Below are 18,908 nucleotides of genomic sequence, written 5' to 3'. Positions count from 1 at the left end.
CACACACACAGAATTACTAGCTTTCGCAACCGATGATTGCTTCTCCAGGAAGGAGAGGGAAAGACGAAAGGATGTGGGTTTTAAGGGAGAGGGTAAGGAGTCATTCCAATCCCGGGAGCGGAAAGACTTCCCTTAGGGGAAAAAAAGGACAGGTGTAAACTCGCACAAACACACACACACACACACACACACACATATAAATCCGCATCTGTGTCTGTGTATGTGCGGATGGGTATGTGTGTGTGTGTGTGTGTTTGTGCGAGTTTACACCTGTCCTTTTTTTCCCCTAAGGGAAGTCTTTCCGCTCCCGGGATTGGAATTACTCCTTACCCTCTCCCTTAAAACCCACATCCTTTCGTCTTTCCCTCTCCTTCCTGAAGAAGCAACCATTGGTTGCGAAAGCTAGTAATTCTGTGTGTGTGTTTGTGTGTTTTGTTCATTGTGCCTGTCTGCCGGCGCTTTCCCGCTTGGTAAGTCTTGGAATCTTTGTTTTTAATATATTTTCTTAGTATTTAGTTTAACTCATTCATATTGACCTTTGTGGTCAATGTTGCCATAGACCCAGTGCCCTTTGTTGGTCCACAATGTTCACTGTTCAACAGGATGGTGGCAATGTGTATTTACTAAATCTTTAGAAATTATGTAGTTGTCATGATACCAGATTGGTTTTGTCTGTGACTGTGTGGAAGCATAATAAAGAGTTCATACTGATACCACAAAATATAACCACTTTATTAACATAAATAATTACACAATCCCAAATACACTACTGGCCATTAAAATTGCTACACCATGAAGATGACGTGCTACAGACGTGAAATTTAACCGAGAGGAAGAAGATGCTGTGATATGCAAATGATTAGCTTTTCAGAGCATTCACACAAGGTTGGCACCAGAGGTGACACCTACAACGTGCTGACATGAGGAAAGTTTCCAAGCGATTTCTCATACACAAACAGCAGTTGACTGGCATTGCCTGGTGAAACGTTGTTGTGATGCCCCGTGTAAGGAAGAGAAATGTGTACCATCACATTTCCGACTTTGATAAAGGTCGGATTGTAGCCTATCATGATTGAGGTTTATTGTATCCTGACACTGTTGCTCGCATTGGTCGAGATCCAATGACTGTTAGCAGAATATGGAATCAGTGGGTTCAAAAATGGTTCAAATGGCTCTGAGCACTATGGGACTCAACTGCTGTGGTCATAAGTCCCCTAGAACTTAGAAGTACTTAAACCTAACTAACCTAAGGACATCACACACATCCATGCCCGAGGCAGGATTCGAACCTGCGACCGTAGCAGTTGCACGGTTCCGGACTGCGCGCCTAGAACCGCGAGAACACCGCGGCCGGCAATCAGTGGGTTCAGGAGTGTAATACGGAAATCCATGCTGGATCCCAACGGCCTCGTTTCACTAGCAGTCGAGATAACAGGCATCTTATCTGCATGGCTGTAACAAATCATGCAGCCATGTCTCAATTCCTGAGTCAACAGATGGGGACGTTTGCAAGACAACAACCATCTGCATGAACAGTTTGACGACATTTGCAGCAGCATTGTCTATCAGCTCGGAGACCATACCTGCAGTTACCCTTGACACTGCATCACAGACAGGAGCGCCTGCGATGGTGTACTCAATGACGAACCTGGGTGCACAAATGGCAAAACATCATTTTTTTCAGATGAATCCAGGTTCTGTTTACAACATCATGATGGTCGCACCCATGTTTGGCGACATCATGGTGAACGCACATTGTAAGCATGTATTTCTCATCGCCATACTGGTGTATCACCTGGCATGATGGTATGGGGTGCCATTGGTTACACATCTCGGTCACCTCTTGTTCACATTGACGGCACTTTGAACAGTGGATGTTACATTTCAGATGTGTTACGACCCATGGCTCTACCCTTCATTCGATCCCTGCGAAACCCTACATTTCAGCAGGATACTGCACGACCACATGTTGCAGGTTCTGTACGGGCCTTTCTGGGTACAGAAAATGTTTGATTGCTGCCCTGGTCAGCATATTTTCCAGATCTCTCACCAATTGAATTTGTCTTGTCAACGGTGCCTGTGCAACTGACTTGTCACAATACGCCAGTCACTACTCTTGATGAACTGTGGTATAATGTTGAAGCTGCATGGGCAGCTGTACCTGAACACGCCATCCAAGCTCTGTTTGACTCAATGCCCAGGCGTATCAAGGCCGTTATTACGGCCAGAGATGGTTGTTCTGGGTACTGATTTCTCAGGATCTGTGCACCCAAATTGCATTACAATGTAATCACATGTCAATTCTAGTATAATGAATACCCGTTTATCATCTGCATTTCTTCTTGGTGTAGCAATTTTAATGGCCATTAGTGTACCTTCATGATCACAGTGAGAACACAGTGCACTAGATGAAGACAAGATAGAAGACAAAGACATTACACCTGTATAGTATTCTTAGTATTCAGTTTAATTTGTTCATATCAACCTTGATGGGCAATGTCACCACAGATGAGAACTTGAGTGTGAGTTGACAAATCTGATGACCATGACATCTTTACAAGCTCAGATAGTTATTAAATATTCAAGTATTCATTCATAAAATAAAGTGAGATCAGAGATTATGTACAGTTCACATGAATTTGAACTGTACCTTCAGTTCTATATGTACTACAGAATTACATTTCTTGTTCTAGCACATGTCTTTAGAATTTTTCTCATTATGGACATATTTTTGTTTTATGTCATGATGCTGGTAATATCACAATGACATATATTAGTGAATATTCTGTCATTAAAACTTCCATCATACTTATTCATACATCAAGTGTAGACTTTTCTGTCATATGCTGCTGGTAAAAGCTTCTCAGGCTTCCTTCCAGGTGTCTGCATTGAAATTCCGTGACATTTTGGTGAGTGTCACTCTCATCATCTTCTTGCATAGTGCAAAGTTTGTGTGGATCTCAGTATATATTGAGTGGTGGCTACCATCCCAACACCTTCACCCTGGCATGAGAATCACAACCCATGTGGGCTGGCAGGAACTCAGATGAAGCCCCAGGGTGTCAGTGATAACAAGAACAGTTGTCAACCTGGTGTACAGTTAACTTGATGCTGCTACAACCTCACCCCTCTCCAAAACCTGAACTTCACTCCTGTTCCAAATGCGTTACCAAAACATAGCATTATCATCACTGTTGAAGAAGCAATCCATGGCCAACCTGCGAAAAAGGCAGAGGAAATCATATGTGAAACATGCAGGATTGTCCCAATCCAACTTCCAGAACCAAATATGAAAACAGCAGAATGAAAAGCACTATGCGCTGACAAACAAAATGTGAAAGTTGTGCTGTGCATTGACAATTACCTCCTTACGACTGGATACAGCCAACATAAAGCTAAAGAAATACCCAACAGCAGAGATGGCAAGAAAAACAATAGCTCTGCTTCATAAGTCAGCTCTTAATGAAAGAAGATTCAGTGATCTATCAAAAAGCATTAGCATCGCCTTGCCTATATGGACTGCCTAATATTCACAAATAAGGTGTACCACTATGGCTAATAGACAACACCATTAATACATTCACTTATGGAATGCTCAAGTGTCTAGCCTCACTTATAAAACCCACACTGGAACACTTCAGTCACCATGTGAAGAAGTAGGCCAAATTCATGATCATGCTGAAAAAGGATGTGGCTGCAGATGAATGACCTGATGTGAGGCATGACATAAAATCTCTTTTTACATGAGTACTATTTCAAGATGCTTTGGTAGTCTTAGCAGATCATTTTAAGTCCCAGTCAGTGACGGTATTTGAATATGTCCTCATTGCAACCTACTTCAGATGTGGTGGGGACGTTTGTGAAGAAGCTGATGGGTTAGACATGGGCTTTCAACTTGCCCCTTAGATTGCCAATCTCAATATGCAGCCCTTGCAGGAGAAGACACTAAAAACTGCATGTGGATGACACCTTCGTTGTGCAGCAACATGGTGGGGAGACCCTGAATGAGTTTCTGGACCCCTGAACCAGCAGCCATCACAAAATACAGTTCACAGTAGAGCTAGAACAGGATGGATGTCTTCCATTTTTAGACATTTTAATAAAAAGAAATGCAAATTGTACCCTATAACACACCATCTGCAGAAAGCATATACACACACAAATGAGTATCATCAGCCGGCACAATGGTACCCTGTTCTGACAACTCTCGTTCACAGGGCACATGCTGTTTGTAACAGAGGCAGCCTCCCAGTTGAGATGCAACACCTTGTGGCGTCGACACACGGATCGATACGCCAAAACATGATACGTGTATAGTATCTTCGATTGATGTTCTTTGTAGGTTGACTTCCGGGAATCAGTTCCCATCTGTACCCCATGCTGTACAGTTGATTATGAATAAAGTATTGTGATAGGAAGCGAGAGACGTGGTTATTACCTTCCCACCCTTGCGCCTTCCTCAACCTAAAGGAGTGTTTTGCCAAAATAGGGACAGAGAAGCATCGTAGGGTGAGGAAATCAGTCATTCAGCATTGGAAAAAGAAGAGGTAAAGAAATAGAAAGAGAAATAAGCCTTTATCCCTCAATTTAGGGCCTCCTCAGCCAAAAATTGCAAGAATCATTGGAAGGGGTGGGGGGGCGGGGGGGGGGGGGGGGGTGATCAGAGCTGTCTTTCAACCTCTAAAAAAACAAAAGATATGCTGGGCTTGGCAAATTAAAACTTCAAATACCTGGTACATACAGCATCACTTGTGATTGTGGCCTCCAGTACATTGGCCAAACATAGTGCTGCTGCTTCCAATTCTGCATGGAACACACTAGATGTGTGTGTCTGGAGCAGTGCAAAACACAACCTCAGTGAAGGACATGTTTTAATTTGAGAAAAATGAGTCCTGGACTAGTGGCTTATGGGGAACATTATTCAAGACTAAATTGAGAAAGGCTCCATGACAGTATCATCAACAGGAATCAAGGCTACTGGCTAAGTTTGATTTGGAATCCTATACTTGCAGTCGACACTTCACAAGTCTGGACAAGACTGAATGCACCAAGACTTGAGCAGCTGTCTTCCCTTTACTATGGGTTGCCAAACCCCACATCATGGGGAAGGGGATGAGAGAGTTGAACACCACTCAGGTATATTATGGGATGCCAACATAATCTCAACACTTAGCCAGAAGATGATGAATAACACTCATCAAAATGTTGCAGAATTTCAAAACAGCTGCCTGGATGGAAGCTCAAAAACATGTGTTACACTACATAATTTTCATCTTTTGATGAAAAACTTTCACATTTGTACTTACATTTTTAACAATGTAGCATGTTTATGACAGTGTTACGTGAATCAAATGACATATTTTTAACCTATATTTCAGTGATGTGAAAGAGTATTGACTTTCACATCATTTCCATTTACAAAGATTGCTGAAATAAAATAAGAAATTACTTAGTGGTGTGGGAGCTAAGAATTTTTATTTTATGTTCTTGCATATTAAACAAAGGATCTGACATGTTTATTAACATACAGAGCAACTCAAAACACTTCTTGCAATTTATTGATTCTATTGCTAAGTGGGTATTTTATACTGTTGAGACTGTAATGTAGTAATAACACCATGTTATTTAAATTTATGCAATGCAAATGAAATGAAACAACCTACTGGAAAGTGACATTGACAGGGTGGCTATTAAAACTTTAAAAAAAATGTTCCCTCAGAAGTGCAGATGTGAGGAGGAAGATAGTGTCAAGAAGCTCCTGGTAAATATTAATGGTGAGCAGGGGAGGGGGTTGGCTCTCAGCTTAGCTATACACCAGCCATAAGCAGTACTTTCACCACAGTTTTTAAACATCAGTAATTTATGTGGAATAATATTCATATAATTAACACACTTTGAAAAATTAAATATTTTAAAATTTGTGATTTATAAAACTCAGTAAAAGTCAATTTCAGTGCTAGGCGAAAAAATACAAAATTCCCTGAGAATTCCAGGTTTTTCAGAATTTGCCCCCAGTGTGAGTACAATATGAGAGTTGGCTAGCGAGGGGGAGGGGGGTTCAGGGAATGGCAGAGAGAGAGAGAGAGAGAGAGAGAGAGAGAGAGAGAGAGAGAGAGAGAGAGAGGGAGGGAGAGAGAGACATGGGTAAGGCCTTATAAGTTGATGTATTTGTATTTGAGACAAGGGTAAGGGCCTTGTGTTAATTACTGCTTCTGAGGCTGTTTTATTAAGAGACAGTCATTACTGAACACAGAAAGTAATCTGTTGTATTTGCTGTCTGCCTGTTCATTCAGCATGTAAGTGGGTCAGAAAATATGTTGCCTGTGTAAGTCTAGACCCTCTAGTTTGATGAGTTTTGTGCTTGATAGTTGTCTGTGGCAAATACAAGTGATTACTTTCTATACTCAGTAATGACTGTCTCTTCATACAATGACCTCAGAAGTAATGAACACAATTCCCTTATCCCTATCTCACGTATAAATATGTCAACTCATTCCATTTACCCAGATCTCTCTCTCTCTCTCTCTCTCTCTCTCTCTCTCTCTCTCTCTCTCTCTCTCTCTCTCTGCCCCCCCCCCCCCACCCCCTCTCTCTCTCTCACACACACTCACTCTTTGCCTTGCTTTTGCCCCCCCCCATGAACCAACCCCCATTTTGGGCTCACTGTCACTTTGCAGTAGGTTGTTTCATTTCATTTGTATGCATAAACATAAATAACATCACATTATTACTAGGTTACATTCCCAGTAGTATAAATTACCCACTTGAGAAAAGAAGCACTAAAGTGTAATGAGTATTTTGAGTATGTTAATATGCATGTAAAATCTCATTTTGAATATAGAATGATGTTAAAACACTGGAAAATCCAGGGTGGAATGTAACATCATGAAAAGGATAGTTGCTACTCACCATGTAGCGAAGATGCTGAGTCACGGAAAGACACACCAAAAAGACTGTCAGAAAGTTAGCCAGAAGGGTTATGGTAATGTAGGATGTATTGCAGGAAGCTGGAAGAGCTCCCACATGTGGAATTCATAAAAGCTGGTGTTGGTGGGAAGGAAGTAACCCTAATGGCCTCAACTTTCATTACTCATAGTCCTTATTCATCTAGCCCCTTCCCTGATCCCATCCCAGCACTACACAGCCCTCTTTTCCACCAAATCCTTTTACTTCTTTCCTGCTACGCCCCTATTCTTGCCTCCTCCCTCCGCCCCCCCCCCCCCCCCCCTCATCCACCCGACTGTATCTAGTTGGCCTATTCTCCACCTCATCCCTGCACACTTCCAGCACCAATTTACTATCCTCCACCCCTGCCCTCCTGTCCATCCCCCTTCCTGCCCCAGCCTCCTCCTTACTCCCACCCGGTTGCCTCTCCCATAATACACTGCTTCTTGCATTCTGGTTCCAGCTGGCGGAGACGGTGGACGGTGGTTTTGTGTGTGTGTGTGTGTGTGTGTGTGTGTGTGTGTGTGTGTGTGTGTGTGTGTGTGTGTGTGTGTCTATTTTTGACAAAGGCCTTGTTGGTTGAAAGCTAACTTTCCAACAGTCTTTTTTTGTGCCTTTCTGCGACTCAGCATCTCCACTACATGGTGAGTAGCACCTATCCTTTTCATAATATCGTTAAACAGAAATTGTTAGTTGTCAGTCTACTAACAATTTTTTTACTTTATTTGAACAGCCTGTGTAAACAACATAACACCAAATTGCGTATTCCATCACACCACTGTAACATAGTCTAAGTAAAAATCATTTGAGTCATGTAGTAATAACATAAACATGCTCAGTTTTTAAAAAATTTAATTGAAAATGTGTAAGTTTTTCAGTAATACAGAAGATGAATATCATGTCATCAAACACAGGACATATGGTATAATACTGTATCTTCTGTTATTAACCCCATGTGAAATAGTTTTCCCATAAAACTAACAACTGTATCTTCCTGTTACTGAGAAACTGAAGCAGATGTAAAGCCCATTAAGACTATACAGTCTTTGAAAATGGAGTTGCTGCTCTGAAACACAGTGGAAAATCATTAGAAAATAAAAAATTGAACTAAAGATGGAATGTTATTAATAAAATATATCCCTAACACAGAAGTTATAGTCATGGACAGCCCACAACTTAGTCTCTATTATTAAAATATTTATCAGCAGTATTTAGCATTTTGTCTTCTAAGGATAAGTAGTAGCCTCTCATTCTGCCCCTGCATAACTCCAAATAGTTCGGTATTTACAGTTCTGAATCATGTAAGTAATACATATTGTGATGAATTACTTACAATTTACCAGGTCAACGATTTTTTTAACAAAAGAAAGAAAATATAACAGCTATTCATAGTATTATGGAATTCACAAATTTTATTTTTTATAAAATAGAAATTTCTCTTTATTCTGCAGCTTTTTACTTAATATCATCATACGTAACTTAATGCCATTGAATATTAGTTTGTAGGAAGTTCCTAATTCAATAATACAAGCAGTGGGCTTACATGTATTACCCAGCATGTATATTTGGAAAAGAATGAGTGTCTGTCAAATAAATAAACTTGTCACTAATGACGGCAGCTTGAATCTGTTGTGAAAATGTTATGTCCTTAAACTTAATGATCTAGTCATTTGTCAGAAACCTTTTACATCATTTTCTGTCATTAATAAATGAAAACTCACAGTTTATCTCCCATGCTTTTTAGGAGAGCATCCAGTTCTGCACCCAACCTGAGCTCTTGGCACTCCTGTCATTTGTTGAAGCTCTGGAGGACAATGAGGTTGTAACAATTGATGGTGTTCAACAAGTATCTCGCATACATGATCCTAAACATAGGTCTACTTTTGAGACTGCTTCTCAGCCTAGGATGGTGAGCATACACCCATTATAGGATACTGAAAATATGTTACAGATGTGATTTTCATGCTTCTTTAACAGCAGTTATTTCTTCTTGAAAAGGCACATGTGTGCTGCATGGATGCTGAAAACTACAAGTTGTTACCAGTGGGTCAATTTGAGGAAGACAATGTCCTCAGAGAGCTGAACAAAGCTCTTCTTGGCTTCAGGCAGTTACCATATAAAGATACTCAGCAATCTACGAGAAGACTGTCACCCATTGGTGAATCATGTAGTTCTACACCTCCTGAGACTACTTCAGAAAAGCTGCAGAAGCAGGTACCATTTGCTTACAACATACTGTGAACATATAAAATAATCAGCATTATGTTCTAGCCATTCAATTTTAATTTAAAATAAGCTTTGTTGTTTAATTTAGCTGCTTGCACTCATTTAAAACAGAGCCATTATTGCATGAAGTGCCTGCAGACATCTTCTTGCATACATAATGTTCAATCTACAATTTTAGAATATCCTTGTTACAATAACTGAGTGAAACAGAAATTATTCTTATACTTTAAGAATAGACATATTTTTGAGTGGAAGTGTATGGACAATATTACATGATGATTTATTACATCTAGATCATCTAATTACCACAATATTCTCATTATCAGTTTCACCAATATATTGCAATTTTTAGTTGTGATTAATGATCCACAAACAGTTTTCTCATAATATATAAAAATGTAAGTTATATGCTTTCTGAACACAATAAACTGTTTTAACACATTTCAGTTAAGTATACATCATATTGTCACATGGTAAAAAGAGGCTATATGACACACAATGACAAAGGTGTTTGTGGGTCAATTATATGAGCCAAGAAAGGGAATTAATTTTTGAGAGCACTAATCTGAATATTGTAGTAATTAGGTGAACTCAACACGATAAATTATTATATTATAATTAGAATGAGATTTTCACTCTGCAGTGGAGTGTGCGCTGATATGAAACTTCCTGGCAGATTAAAACTGTGTGCCGAACTGAGATGCAAACTCAGGACCTTTGCCTTTCGCAGGCAAGTGCTCTACCAACTGCACTACCCAAGCATGACTCATGCCCCATCCTCATGCTTGGGTAGCTTAGTTGCTAGAGCACTTGCCAGCGAAAGGCAAAGGTCCCGAGTTCGAGTCTTGGTCCGGTACACAGTTTTTATCTGCCAGGAAGTATTATATTATAATCATTCTACAAAAGCAAACTGAATGAAATGTGAATCTGATGCATGGAAATAGGGAAGTTGGGCATCCCAACTAGTGGTTATGTGGTTTCAACAAGGTTACTCTGCTTCTTCACTTTAATCTAAGGGGAAGGATGTTCTTCACAAAATTGTTTTGAAAATCATATAAGCTCTGTTTTTTGTGTCACAACAAGTGTTTGTTTGCTGTATTTATGAAGCAAAGATTGGAAAGTAGTCTTCTGTTCGTATAAAAACAGGCATGAAAAACCACATATGATCCACACCAATAATGCTGTTATTAGGCTTAAGGGCATTACTACTACTACTACTTGGACATGTGATCTAGTGCTTACAAACCAAGCTGTCTTGCAAGTCATAAAATGATAATCTATATTATACTAGTGAACCTGGAAATGCTTCAAAATTTCTGAATATGCATGGGAATCGGATATATGTCCTGTTCTCCTATGTCCTGTTCTCCTTTCTCCTCCCTCTCTATGTCCATTTCCACCTCAGCATTCATTAGCCATAAGTACAACTTTCCTGTTTCCTGTTAAAATTGACTGTGAGGAAGTATACAATTTTTGGTTAAAATTATATTCAATGAGCAGCACTATGTAGGGGGATAAGTAATGTGTATAATGGTCTAAATGAGCTGTTATCGTAGTTAAAACTGACTGCGAGAAACAAAACAAAACCGGAGATTTTCACACCACAGCGTTTCCTCCCTCACCTGCACATTGTTATTTAAAAAATGCAAGATTTTTGTTAACAAATTTTCCATATTGTGTGTGTGTGTGTTTGTGTTGATATGTACTTGGAAAATTCCAGCAATGTACAGATAGCTTGTGGTGTAGACAGGGATTTGAAACCTGCTTTTCAAGTGTACTGTATATGAATTGCTTAACTTAGCACCACATTGGTTGTCATATGTACTGACCTTATGAAATACTTATCAGTATTATAAAAAGAATAGTTGCTACTCACCATATAGCAGAGATGCTGAGTCGCAGATAGGCACAACAAAGAGTCTGTCACAATATAAGCTGTCAGCCAACAAGGCCTTTGTCAAAAATAGATGAAAAACACACACGCGTAGACACAACTCATTTTCATGAGTGTGTGTGTGTGTGTGTCTGTGTGTGTGTGTGTGTGTGTGTGTGTGTGTGTGTGTGTGTGTGTGTGTGTGATCTATTTTTGACAAAGGCCTTGTTGGCCGAAAGCTTATTTTGTGACAGTCTTTTTGTTGTGCCTATGTGCGACTCAGCATCTCCGCTATATGGTGAGTAGCAACCATCCTCTTCATAAACATGTTACATTCCATCCTCGATTTTCAAATGTTTGAAATATGTATCAGTGATAGACATAAAGTAAAAAGCCAATATTTTCTGGTTGTTAGAATAGAACATTCAGATATGTCTCTGCATTTATACTACTATATAAAGACAAGTTGTCATTTAACATTATTACCAAAAATCTCAAGAAGTTCTTGACCAATTCACTTCAAATATATTCAGTGACAAGTATTTCATAGGATCAGTACCGATGTGGTGCTAAGTTAAGCAATTCATATATTGTACAATTGAAAAGCAGGTTTCAAATTCCTGGTTGGTTGGTTGGTTTGGGGAAGGATACCAGACAGCGAGGTCATCGGTCTCATCGGATTAGGGAAGGAAGTCGGCCGTGCCCTTTGAAAGGAACCCTCCCGGCATTTGCCTGGAGCGATTTAGGGTAATCACGGAAAACCTAAATCAGGATGGCCGGACGCGGGATTGAACCGTCGTCCTCCCGAATGCGAGTCCAGTGTCTAACCACTGCGCCACCTCGCTCGGTTTCAAATTCCTGTCTGTGCTTCCTAATTCTAGCTATCTGTACATTGTTATCAAACTGAGCTTGTACTCCATCTCCAATAACTTTTTTAAATTATTCTCACTAGTAACTCTTCTCATATGTACTGTTACCCTAGCACAATATCAACTTTATATTCCATGACCACAGCTTGCCGGATTTGTAAAGAACAAACTGGAACTCTGGAAATCCAGAGTATACCACAATCTATGCAAGTGTAGAAATGGTCACCACTGAAACACCACATGGACAAGCTAGTATTAAACTGTCAGTGTCAAGTGCCACATGTACCTAAAACAGCCACAATCCCTTGTCTCACCAGGATATTTCAACAAGGCAACATTTTCTGAAACTGCATCAGAAAAGAATCTATGTCAGTTTGAATACAAAACATACTTCAGGATAAAGACAACAATTAAATTGAGTTCTGAATCTCGCTGTAAGCTTACTAAAAAAGAAAAAACACAAACTAGAGACATTAAGGTGAAAATTGCCTCCCCACTGAAGGCAAACTTTGAATGTAAGGATAGCAATGTTGTATCTAAGTGGGATTCATGGCCCAGCAGTCCTCTTTTCTGCCACCTCACAAAAGGAACCATAACTGGGTTTCACAGGGACATGATTGTCAACAGGAATTATGTATGAATAAACAGGTACTTAGAGAGAGACAGTCAGTCATCAGAACTGCCTGGAAATGGTACCATACCATGTTATCAAAATATCACAGAATATAGACAATACCAAATGGTTGAATTCACAGTGATAGGTCAAAAGCCAATATCTGTTAGAGTTTGTTCTTCTTGCAAGTAGCTAAAATGTTTTATTTATAAATTTTATGACTTTATTGTACTAGGAGTTTGAATTAATGCTCACTGTTCATGAAGAGAGACAGTAGTTGTACTAGCATAGCATGGCATAGTGGCACAAAACGTATTGAAGAATAGAAACATTGTGCTTTCAGATCTGTGTGTGACTTATGAGTGGAGTGAAAAGAAAGTACCTATTTAATGCCTCAAACATGTTGACCTTTGTACCTCTCCAAAAGAGCATCACAGTAAATATTACTTTCCTGCTTTCATCTCAAGAGATCGATGCACAAAGTCATTGTTTGCTGTGGAAGCATATGGAGAACAAGCTCTGTTGGAAACAATGTGCAGAGATTGGCTTTGATGATTCCAAGACAATGTTTTTGAGATGCATGACAAAATGTATCCTGGTTGGTGTAGAGTACCATCAGGTGCTGCAAGTGGATGAAACAAGGAATACTGAATGCTACAAAGCACAGTTACTCAATTTGAATTGCACACTTTGAGAAAAATGTCTGCAGTATGGTCAGCCACATGACAAATTTGTTCTGCTTCATGACTATACCAAACCAGATGTTGCAGACCAAATGAAGCAAGCTTGAAGGGACTTTGATGGGATATCTTATCCCTTCCCTCCACCATGTTCACCACATCAGTCTTGCTAACTACCATTTTGGTCTATGGAGCTTAGCTTTTCTGGACAACACTTCACGTCTTTTAACTGGTTCCATGAGTTGATCACCTCAAATATACCAGATTCTTTTTTTTTTTAATCAGCAGGTCACTGCACTTCCTGAATGAAAATTTCTGATTGTTTTCACAGTGATCCTTTCTCAAAGGACAATAACAGACCTGCTGTTTCATGCATGCAAGGCATTCAAAGCAATTTTCATTAATAACTAATATCTGAGATGCTACTCATGTGAATTAGTTAGATGAAATGGTTTTATTATTACTACCTACTGAAACTGCTGCTATTTTTTATGATGCAGATATGATGTTCTGCTTATCATGCAAGTTTTACAGATAATATATTATCCACAATTTCAGGAGACTGCTGTGCCTCAGCCACCACCAACAGCTCCTTCTGCAGCATCAAAAGATTTGTTGCGACCGCCAAGCCCAGGATCACGTCGTGGGCGTTTTATAGTGCTTGGATCTTCAGGAGAATGTTTGCCAATCACACGGAATGTTCCACTAACATTTGGTAGTCACTATTCCAGCTGTCAGTCTGAGACAGAGTCAGAAGAATTTCATAGCGCATGCACATCTCTTGACACAGATGATACAGGTATGTCTCAAAAATCTTTTCTTTAACAGTATACAAAGTCATTTTGTTGTGTTTCAAGACTAATGTAGAAACGCATACACACTTGTTTTGCATATGACCTGTAGTATTTCCTCAAAATGACTGTTTGACATCTTCAGATGGTGGTAGTTGCTGACGTCACTGCTGCAAGATGAAACTGGTGAGAATCACATGGTAGCATCAAATTTTATTGGGCCACAAGCAGGAATTACACATACCAGAGAAGAGTTCATCATTGAATGAAAGTTAGGCTCATAGTGACCTGTACTGGGAGCTGAAGAGAGGCCTTCCATGTGTGTGCAGTGAGCAATGACTGAACTGCCAGACACTCCTGTGGTTAAAAACTGAATTAACTCTCTGCAACACATTGCATCCAGTCACAAACTGGAGATTCTTGTTGCTTCTGTTTTAACTTAATATGAGCCAGCGCTGAATTTCAGGCAGTGCTTAGCTGAAATATCCCTGTTGACACAACATTCTTGTATGGTGCTACATGTCTGCCCAATATAATATTTCCCACACTGGCAAGGGATCATTGTGTACCACACTTGCTAAGGCCATGTCTGTCTTTAACCAAACACAACAAATTCCTCAATTTTGCTGCCGGCCGCGGTGGTCTCGCGGTTCTAGGCACGCAGTCCGGAACCATGTGACTGCTACGGTCGCAGGTTCGAATCCTGCCTTGAGCATGGATGTGTGTGATGTCCTTAGGTTAGTTAGGTTTAAGTAGTTCTAAGTTCTAGGGGACTGATGACCACAGCAGTTGAGTCCCATAGTGCTCAGAGCCATTTTTGAACCTCAATTTTGCTGATGGACAAAAATGAACTTAATGTTATATCTCCTGAGGACTCTTTCTATTCTTGAAGACATGTCATGAATAAATAGAAAGAGGCCATTGCATTCTATGCTTCTGCATCTCCATTTACATCCGTACACTGTAAAGCTTTGATCAGAATGTATTACATATCTGTTTATTAGAATAACCATTCTATTGGAACACCAGAAAAACCATTCTATTGGAACACCATCCTTAGATATTGCAGCTCACTTGGTAGGCCTCTGGATCTTAAACCACATGTGCTCTAGGCAACCAGGTAGCATAAGACACTATCGCATTGTGTGCATTGATGATAGTTTTTGGTCTGCAAATATGATTGGATTGTGTTTTTAAGGAAGTCCTACATATCCATAGAGCAGACAATCTTATGAGTATGGATGCATGTTTTCAGCCAAGCACTGCCTTGATTCCAGCAATGGATGCCATTAAATTGAAACAGGAACAATAAGCACATCCAATTTATGACCTAATACAGTGCATTGCAGAGAGTTAATTCAACCTTTAACCACATGAGTGTCTGGCAGCACAATCAGTCACTGCTTACTGCACATGTATGGAAGACCTCTCTTTCGCTCCTGGTAGAAGGCACTGTGGGTGCCACTTTCTTCCAAGCCTCTATGTGCACACATAATTTCTGCTCCTGCCACAATAAATTTAGATTCCACCACACAGTTATCACCAGTAGTGTCCTGCAGCACTGACAACAGCAACTACCACCAACTGAAGAGACTGAATAATTGTTTTGATGAAATATTGACAGAATTGCACAATTTTATTTGGTGTAAAACTTAAGAAATGTATTTTCAACAGATCCACCAGGAAAGCTTGAAAAGCTGCATCTGATGTAGAGATGATTGAATCCTGTCTACTAAGGGGCAATGATGTTAATTAGTATAAATCCATTAGAAATATATTCCCACTTCACCAATAACATATTAATCATACAAGAGTTTTTTGATTAAATTCTGTAAATTCTCTGAAGAACTGTTGCTGCACTGGGAGTACAATAAGTCTGCTGTGGTTCAAAGATGCAAGAAAATTGCTTCATGGAGTGGAAAATGAATATTTCTGTAAGAAAGTGAAACTGTTTACCAGAGCTGGATTTAAAAATGGGTCTTTGCTTTTATGGCAAATGCTATTTCAGACAAGCTGTTAATACATTACTCATGATTTGATACAGTTTCAGACCTTCAAGATATTTCTCTTACTTTCCAATGTCCACACAAGCTCTATGGTATAATTCAGTGAACTAACATACCAGAAATCAGTCACATATACATTTCTCTCAGGAGTGATAGTGCAAAATATGCAAGAGACCTGCTGCTGACTTTATTTGTAGAGAACTGCCTGCAAAGGGCAAAGATGTGAGTTCCAGTTCTGGTCCGGGTCACAGTTCTTATGTACCGGGAAAGTTCATTTCAGCACACAATCCTCTGCAGAGTGAAACATAATTCCAGGTGTGACATGAGTTTTGGAAGGGAGAACGTTCCCCTTTGAGTGTTAGCATTTTTGCAGAAAAAAATGGACAAAAGTAAGTCTATAAAAAAATCAGTATTTATTGACTTTACAAAGATTTCTCTAAATCTACCATAACACCTGTTGGAGTGTGTTAATAAGGAGAAGATTTTAAAAAATCACGTGATTAGTGTGTTAATAAAGAGAAGATTAAAAAAATCATGTGGTAAGAGCTGCAATAGCAACCAAAAATAATAAGGGGGAAAAGACGGAAACTGAAAGAAAAAAGGCGAACAAACGCCAAAATTACCATTACAACTTACCTACGAACCAAGACTATGGTATCTCCTTTTAATAGGAACTTGATCCAAAGAATATGAGTCAGCACAAAGGTGGCAAAGTGTAGATACCCCATAACAGAGCTTCTTTATAAACTGTGAAGTGAAAACTCATAGCATTTGGCTTGTATGCCAGATGACTGTCAGTATCTCCTACATATTCATGGATTGTAGACATGTACCCACACACTGCAGATGTAGCAACATCAGATTTGTACTGTGAGTTAATCAATGAATGAGATCTTCACACAGTAATACTACTTCAATTTCCTGAATAAGTTTCCCCAAATTTTCATCTGGAGAGAAAATGTCTGTCAGCACAATCACAAGAACTTATGATTGTTGTCGGTGTGGGTCTTGTGTAGAGTGGCATCGTGTTGGGTGGATGTATGGAGCTTCACATCTTCACTGAGTACCTGAAGAAAATTGTTAGTGCCCATATGTTACTTAAAAAAATTAAGTATTCAAAGTACTGTTGATTCAGGCGTACTCCTTGCAGATGATAATGTTCGGTTTCACTGACACCTTTTTGTGGGTTAATTTGTCATAGTGGAGATAACTACAGCAACTATGGACTAGTCAGTCAGGTGGCATATGTATCACATCTCCATCTATATCTACATATATACTCCACAAGCAACTATACGGTGCAGGGTAGAGGGTACCTTGTACCACTACTAGTCATTTCCTTTCCTGTTTTTCTCACAGATAGAGCAAGGCAAATATGAATATCTATATGCCTCCATATGAGCCCTAATTTCTAGAATCGTATCTTCATGGTCCTTACACACAATGTATGTTGGTGGCAGTAGAATTGTTTGGCAGTCAGTGCCCCTTGAGAATAACATTGCCTTCTCTCCAGGGATTCCCATTTCTGTAACACTTCCACATTGTTTGAATCTAATGGTAAAAAATCTAGCACCCCACATCTGAATTGGTTTGACGTCTTCCTTTAATCTGATCTGGTGTGGACACTACTAATGCTGTATTCAGATAGTATGGGTTTGTTTTCCCTATTCATCCACATTAACTCACATTTCCAAACAATGGAAAATCCAGGAAGTGTGGCTACAGTTGCCTTCAACTGCAGTCGTGTGTTTGCGCGTGCGCGTGCGGGTGCGGGTTTGTGGGTGCGGGTTTGCGTTTGCGTTTGTGTTTGCGTTTATTTGTGTGTCTGTGTCTGTGTCTGTTGTCTATTTTTGACAAAGACCTTACAGGCTGAGAAAGCTTGATTTGGAACAATCCTTTTTTTTTGCCTATCTGCGACTCAGTATCTCCGCTCTAAAGTGAGTAGCAACTTTCCTTTTCTTAATATTGTTAACTCGCATTTTTGTACATTTAGAGCCACACCAGCTGTAAATGTTGTCTAAGTCATCTTGCATCATCCTTTAATCACTCAACTTCAACACATTCCCATGCTCCACAGCACCATCAGCAAATAACCACAGTTTGGTGCCCACCCTATCTGCCAGATCATTTATGTATACAGTGAATAATAGCAGTCGTATCACACATCCCTGCAGTACTCCTGATGATATCCTTGTCTCTGATGAACACTCACCATCGAGGACAACTTGCTGGGTTCTATTATTTAAGAAGTCTTCAAGCCACTCACGTAGCTGGGAACCTATTCCATGAGCACATAAATTTAACAGTCTGCAATGGGCTACCACATCAAATGCTATTCAGAAATCTAGAAATACGGAAAATGCCTGTTGCCCTTCATCCATAGTTTGCAGTATACTGCATCAGAAAACAGCAAGCTGTGTTTCACATTATCAGTGTTTTCTAAACTTAAGGTAATGTGTACTTCTGAAGGGAACCATCACTTTATGAATTAGATACAGTCCTACTGAGCATCTGTGCAATATACGTGCCCCTTTATCCCACAGAGTGCTGTTTTTGTAGGGATGGTTTTGTTGTTGGATTTGAAAAACTAATTTATATCAATTATATTTATTTATAAAAATTAACGGCACTTGAGTGCAGTGTTTGTAATTAATAATAAACAATTTGGTTTGGTGAACCAATTAAAATAAGAGTGTCTTACAGTTGTTTAATTTTGACAGTAGCTAGCTCAATTACTAACATTTTTCCATCACAAAAACATAAAAAAGAAGATGAGTACTAATTTATGTAAAGTAATTTCTGTTTATTTCGCTATTGGTATTTACTGAATCATGATAAGAAGAGAAAACAGTTTTTGCCAGTTTTTTCACTAATTAGGCACTTTTGTGACATAGATTTTGATATA

The 18,908-nt window shown here is 39.5% G+C and overlaps 1 protein-coding gene across 4 annotated transcripts in view; it reads left to right on the top strand.

Annotated features, from left to right (window-relative positions):
- The window catches only part of LOC126336855 (uncharacterized), a 420,763-nt gene that overhangs the window by 380,197 nt on the left and 21,658 nt on the right, over positions 1-18,908 (top strand). For all 4 annotated transcript variants that reach the window (XM_050000949.1, XM_050000950.1, XM_050000948.1 and 1 more), the window contains 3 exons: positions 8,690-8,854; positions 8,944-9,159; positions 13,765-14,005. In XM_050000949.1, coding sequence (XP_049856906.1) covers positions 8,690-8,854; positions 8,944-9,159; positions 13,765-14,005 — 622 coding nt within the window. The remainder of the gene's footprint in view (positions 1-8,689; positions 8,855-8,943; positions 9,160-13,764; positions 14,006-18,908) is intronic.

Source organism: Schistocerca gregaria, chromosome 2 (genome assembly GCF_023897955.1).
Source record: "Schistocerca gregaria isolate iqSchGreg1 chromosome 2, iqSchGreg1.2, whole genome shotgun sequence".
Classification (NCBI taxonomy): Eukaryota; Metazoa; Arthropoda; class Insecta; order Orthoptera; family Acrididae; genus Schistocerca; species Schistocerca gregaria.
Note: the sequence above shows the minus strand (reverse complement) of the source record. Positions and strands in the feature narration are given on the sequence as shown.